The sequence below is a fragment of the Centruroides sculpturatus genome, unplaced genomic scaffold (genome assembly GCF_000671375.1).
Source record: "Centruroides sculpturatus isolate CEXI.00-Female unplaced genomic scaffold, Cexi_2.0 scaffold689, whole genome shotgun sequence".
In the NCBI taxonomy this organism is placed as follows: domain Eukaryota; kingdom Metazoa; phylum Arthropoda; class Arachnida; order Scorpiones; family Buthidae; genus Centruroides; species Centruroides sculpturatus.
In genome coordinates this window covers 61,379-68,343 of record NW_019384971.1, presented here as the reverse complement: position 1 = coordinate 68,343, position 6,965 = coordinate 61,379, and the positions used below count along the sequence as shown (strand labels likewise).

The following is a 6,965-nucleotide window of genomic DNA, read 5'->3' as shown; positions in this document are numbered from 1 at the left end:
TCCACATAAATGAAAATGAAATTTCCTATTCTGTATGAAAGATTAAAATGACAATTCACATACTTTAAGATTATTTTCTGTCATTTTTATTATATAACATTGACTTTCAATATATCATTGTTGAACAATATCAATCCTTCACAATTAATTTTGATGTCGTTAGGTTAAATTTATTTATAAAACAAATATCCAAATACTTTTTAATATGCTTATCTCACTTGATTTCAATAAACTTTATACTTTCTTCTACGTTCAGTTTCGTATATATTTTTTTTTTCGTATGTATTTGATAATCACCTTACATTTAATGGATGTTCGAAACGTCAATTAAATTGTTTGCTAATTCATTTAATTAGAAGATCAAGTTGACCATCTTTAACTCTAATTTAATGCTTTTGTAAAATCTATAAACCTGTATATTCGAAATATAATATTTAACAATGTAAACATTCGTGTTTACCGTATTGTTTAGTTATTAGCAAACAATAGACATTTCAGCTTCATTTCTATTCACGAAGAGTACAACAATTGAATTTAATATATTTTTAGCGCATTATTTGACAGGTAAAGTACTTTTTACAATCCTGTAACACCGCGAAACACGCGTAAATATCTTCAAAAATACAATTTGAAACATAAAACTTATGTATATAACAGTATACTATGCAATCAGTTTATAATAGAAATTACAAACTAATTGCAATTACGCAAAATAATATGAATGGAAGTTTGGCACACGAGCGGACCGAATAGGACAATTTCTATAAATGCCATAACCGCTAATTGTAAATGAATTGTTATGCAGTATTTTGTGCTTAGACTACACCTATAACTGTACAGTTGACCCTGTTGATAAATCCGTTTTATATGAATTCCATGTTGTACGAATCACTTAGATTTTTCAAATACGTGAGCCGTTCACAGCCCGGCACTCGTATTTGTAAAATTTAAGTGACTCGTACAACATGGAATTCATATAAAACGGAATTATCAACAGTGTTATGGGGGATCAACTGTATATTTGTAGAACTTCAAAATAATGTCTAAACACAGTGTTTAGGCCTATACATAATTTACATTTTCATAAGTGTAGTGTTATAGGTGTAGTCAACCACAAATACAATTATTTAATTTTTTCCTAGATTATAATCCTACAAAAATGTTTCAACACGACGACACGCAACGTTTAACAATCCAGTGTATCTATTTGTAGAAATTCGTCACTGATAAATACGTGTAATATCATAAATAAAGGTTACACGATTCTTTTATAAAAAAAACTTAATATATATTTTAAAAGAATTCTACAGTATTGCACATTTTAATTTCAATTTACTGGCAGACTGAAATAATATACGATCGCGTAAAGTTTCGTATTGCTCCAATGAGAGCACGAAACTGTCAGATTGTTTCGAATCGTCGACAGTTTCCAATGCAACCAACTTCTCGTCTTCACTTATATTTAATGATTTCCGGATCTCTGACGAATTCAAATTGTATTTTACATTGATGAACCTATGAAAATGATTTTCACCCGGAAGATATTTTACGCCAATAAAATAAATGTCTACGTTAATTACGTTCATTACTTGAAGGAAATCGATAATGCCTGAGATAAGTTCTCTAATATCGTATAAATGATTCGAAAACTTCTCCCGAACTAAGAGAATAAGATAAATCTTTAAATTTTTGGTGTAACTCCAGTGATTCGAAAAGTAATTTATGTAATTCACCCATTCGTCGTTTTCTCCTTCGGTCTCGTATAAATATAAATACAGTTCTTTGAATTCATACAAGTTAGATAGCTCTTGAAAATAAATCAGGAATTTCCAATAATGTAATACCACTTTTGAATGAAAACAAAATTGTTCCCAATTACTTTTCAGTTTTATTTGTTTATGAGCGCGGAGCATAAATTGAGGCATGTACATTTCTTTGTCGACATATGTTAAAAACTTTTTGGATAAAGGCTCATCCTTATTTAATCCCATAAAAAATAATAATTCCATATTAGATATATTATATGGAAATGAAATATTTCCTATATATAAAGATAAAGCGGAAAGAAATTCGCCAAATGTCCGATGAACAAAACTGTATCGAATGATATTATCGTATTCAGAAAAGGAATCCAAAGTAAAAATATCTAATCCAGTAATAAAATTGTGTTTATCTTCATTCGGAAATAAGGACTCCAAATCTTGTGACGTGATACAGTTTATATCCCTCTTTAATCTAGTTAATTTCAATAGCAAATTTTCACCCACAAAATATTTTCCTCTTTTAAATTTACGTTTATGATTAGTTTTTCTAACGTACCGTTCAGTTACAAGAGTAAATATTCTGATGTATAAATCAGCCATCGTTTCAAGTTTTATTATTTCTCCATTTCGATGAAGACAGCACAACATGTGCAGCATCAGAGGACATTCTGTTATTTCTCTGTAAAAGTCATTTTCTGTCAGTGCAGAAATCAGTTCGTTCGCTTTACTTTCATCTTCTCTAAACAATAATTGAATATATTTTACTTGATATTCTGCAGAGAACCCTTTGATCACTATTCTCATCTTCATGTCTTCTCTGATCTCTTCCGCTGCTTGAGGTCGACTCGTTACCAAAATAGTCATTATGCGAGAAATATCGAAAGATTCGTCTCTTATAAATTTTATAATTTTAGATTTATCTTGAATCTCATCGAACCCGTCTAAAATTACCAAAACGTTCAGTTTTTTATCTTGCAGTTCCCAGTTTATATCAAATAACTCATAAATATCATCGAGTAATGCATCTGCTACACTTTTATCGCCTAATTTTCTTAAAATTACGATAAAAGTTAATTGAAAATGTTTCAGATAATTGGAGGATACCCAATCGTAGGCAATTTTCTTGCATAAAGTAGATTTACCATAACCGGGATCTCCTGTAACTAAAATAGTTTGATGTCCATCTTGTTCTATGGCAAATATCTCATTCAAACTTATTTTTTCTCCGCATTCCTTTCCAAATAAATCTGTCTTCTCTACAGTTAATTCTACAAAGTAATCCTTTAGTGGAAAATCGTTCCTCTTTCCGTCCCACAAGACAGATCTCATATAGGAAAAGTAAGTCACATATTTTCTGTTTAATTTCTGGCAGTAATTGTCGAACATTTCTGTAAGTACAAAACATCATAATCAAACGTCGTGTTAATTATTTTTATTTTATTTTCGCAGTCGTAATTATACAGAAACTTATTTCTTAGTTATGATAAATTTCCTCTACTTCTTTTTGTATAATTATGTATACAAGTGTTTTTTTTAAACTTTCCTTTATCGCTGACCGGAAAAAATACGTGACTGTCAACTATGCCTATTTATTAAGCTCATATGTGCTTATCTGAAGATACTGTTCGTAACAAAGTACGTACACTAACTCTATATTCCTATTTAAATGTCTCCCGTAATCAATTGCGCAAACTAATGTCAAATAATTTTTGGAAGAGATACCGGTTCGTGTACCAGCGGTTGAAAACACTGACATTAATTACTATTTAGATAAAGTTTTGAATAAAAATAAAACAATAAAAAATTTGAAGTAACGTAAGAATTTCTGTAAAAAAATAGAAAATAACAATGCATATGGCTCAATCGATAAATAGAAACTTGCGCTTACAAGTATAAATGTATTATAACGGTAATTCGCTGCAGATGTGATGTGACTTTGACGTCTCCACCTTGCGATAATTATATAAAGCACTTTATATAATTAACAAATTTCTGTAACGTGGTAATATAATTGACTAATAATTTATAATTAATTGATTGTTATGGTAAATTAAATAAAGGTATTGATTCTCGGCACAAAACAACACAGAAATTAAAATTATAAAGTAGTCCCTTTTCCATATTTATTATTAAGACATTGCCATATTTGCACTTACCATTACTTTCTTCGTCTTCTGTCTTCGAGCAACTTCCATTCCGGTCTTCAGAATAAATTTCTATTCTAGGTCCAACGTGAACTTGTGTACAGTTCTTGAGCATCGTCGTATATTGATTACAATTCTCAACTGAAATTAATGTCGAATTGAATATAATTTGTATTGAATTATTTAACTAAAGAGGAGTTAAATAATAACAAAAATTGATCGATACAATGGAAAAATTTTTGTGCCTAAGATAATATTTCAGATAAACATTTATCTCTGTGTAAAATATTACAAGATAAGAATTTACTATCAGTAATTTATCATTAGTTTCTAAATAGTTCGAACACATTATTCAATTCTCCTATGTATAATATCCCCATTTTGTTTCTTAGTAACTGATAAAAATTTGAAAATAATCACTTTGTCTATGACAAGCATTACAAAGTTGTTCGTAAGAAACTAAAGTATTTTAATAAATTGTTAACATTTTGTAGAGACGGTGTCTTAACTTGGCAAGAGTGATTGCGTACTTCTGAGAAACTGAAAGTTATGCCATCGGTAGCTCTGCATTCCCAGAAGGGCCACGCATGGCGGAAAGGTTTTGGTGGAGACGTCAGAAGAAAATCGATTCAAAAAGTCCACACACGACCTTTTCAACTAAATTGTGATCCAAGAAAGCAACGGGAAACTACTTGGATTATTCTTTCCTTGAAAACTTCGTTGATGTCAAAGAAAATAAACCTCGGCTCCCGATTTTGGGCGTCCCTTAAATGGGACAGGGTGTGCTAAGATTCTCCGAGCTTGCTTCGAAGAATTCTCTAAAAATAGCTACAAGGAATGGCCAAAGTTTAACAAGAAATGGAACGCATCAACATAAATATACTCGGTCTAAGCGAAACTAAATGGCATCGAAATAAAGAAGTTTATATCAAACGACCTCCACGTCTTCTGTTCCAGAGGAGAAGAGAACACCAAGCAGACGTACAGCGTCGCTTTCGTTGTCCATAAACAACTGGCCAACAAAATCACCAGTTTCACCCCAATATCAGAACGAATCGCACTACTACAATTAGCAGGCAATGAGATCAACGTGAACGTGCTCCAGGTCTATGCACCAACAGCATACAAAGACGATAAAGAAATTGAATCATTTTACGACCAGCTNAAGTATATCAAATCACAAGTGAGAACACGAATTACTGATGTTCATTTGGAAAACTGTTTGCGTGTAGCGACAACATCAGTCCAGATCAATTTTGATGCACTTACTTGTTAGTTCTGTAAAACAAAGTCAAATTTTTAAATTGTGTAATAAATATGTTTCTCGGTTATTAAATAAATGATTCTCGGTTATGTTTTACTTTCTTCAAAAAAATAAATATACCTATTTTTTTTTTGTTTTTTTACATTAAATCAGGCAAGTGTTTGACCACGATCTCACCTACTGGAAAGCAACGATGCGGTTGAAGGTGTAGCACGCTTGCTTGTTTACTTTAATTTTAAAAAAAATTAGGTGCGTGGCCCGGCAGGAAATATTATTTCTGAAATTTGGCCCGCCTACTAAAAAGGTTGGCCACCCCTGCTATAAAGCAACAAAGACAAAGTCTACTCACACAGACATGTCAAGCAAACGAGTTGAGAGTTTACAGGCAGATTTCAACATGTCGACTGGAATCGATAAGTATTTCCACATCACATACCTATTACAAATAGCAAATAAAAAATATATCGTATTTGCTGTAATGTTTCAGGTTTTAAAACCCCATAATAAGAACTCTCTAATGGCACGAGCCTTATTGTCTGTCACTAACTCGATTACATCATTTCAATTATTGTACGAAACTAATATTTGTAACAGCAAATATTTAAGAGATAAAAACTCTGAAACTAACGATTAAATCCAAAATGCTTAATAAATAGTGTCTGCTCCATCTGTTATATGGTTTTCTTATTAATTGAAACACCTGTAGGTTTTTCTGCATTTATGTGGCGTAAAGTCTGTTATTGAGATTTAGTTAGTAAATTATGTAATTAATAGTAACTTATCGCAAAGATAATGTTTATTAAATTGAATAAAAATATTACATTTTGACCATAAATAATGATATTTATTTTGATTTAAAATCATTGCTATTTTAATCTGTACCTATATAAATATAAAAATTATAGTCAAATTGATAAAAATGTTGTTAAATTTATCGAATATTTACCTGTTCTAAGTTACTTTTATCAATTTTTTAATCCGGCTAATAATATACTTGTATTAAAAGTTAAATCAATAGTTTTCCATTTATTTACTTTCGACCTAGATTCAGCACAACAGAAAACTTTTTAAATGATTCATTACAGAAGTGAAGAGTATTTCATAACAATGCGCAATCAAGTTGTTTCTGTTCGAAAAATTTACTGATAAGATTATTAATCATTTATTTTTGAAGATATACTTGTAGCAGAGGTCGTGTATTGATAACTAGCAGGTGGGCCCGGCGTTGCTCGGGCAAAAGTAACGGTAACTAAGATAAAGATTATTACGTTACAGTAAACCTTACCCGTTTTCACAGAATGCAAGAATTGGGTGCCCTTGTTTCCAGACTAATTACAGAATTTTTAGATAGGTCTAAAAATATGTTCGATTTCCCGCAAAAACGAAAAAAAACTGCATCTGTGTATCGCAAGTCGCTTTCTCTTAACAATTCCATTGTTACGTAACATTTCCATTGTTGACACTTCCATTGTTGCTTAAAACTTTTATTGTTACTTAAAACTTCCATTGTTGATGGAAGTGTTAAGCCTTAATCCTGTCCCTCTTCCTCGTGAGGAGGAATTTCGAAAAATCCCTTCTTAGTGTGCGTTCTCCTAACGTATTCTAACTGTGTACCAAATTTCAACTTTCAACTCCTAACCGTCTGGGCTCGTATCCATAATGTATATAGAAGTTTTAATCCTGTCTCTCTCCCCCCGGGGGGAATTTCTAAAAATCCCTTCTTATTGTGCGTTTTCGTGACGTACCCTAACTGTGTACCAAATTTCAACTTTCAACTCCTAACCGTTTGGGCTC

General features: G+C 31.4%; 2 protein-coding genes across 2 annotated transcripts in view; both read right to left on the bottom strand.

Annotated features, from left to right (window-relative positions):
* The window catches only part of LOC111632600, a 39,845-nt gene that overhangs the window by 21,823 nt on the left and 11,057 nt on the right, over positions 1 to 6,965 (bottom strand). The gene's annotated exons all lie outside the window — the stretch shown is intronic.
* On the bottom strand, positions 967 to 4,095 carry LOC111632602. Its single transcript, XM_023377087.1, has 2 exons — positions 3,920 to 4,095; positions 967 to 3,151 (listed from the first exon to the last, which is right to left on the bottom strand). The coding sequence occupies exons 1-2, from the start codon at positions 4,020 to 4,022 to the stop codon at positions 1,305 to 1,307; spliced, it is 1,950 nt and encodes a 649-aa protein (XP_023232855.1). The 5' UTR covers positions 4,023 to 4,095; the 3' UTR covers positions 967 to 1,304.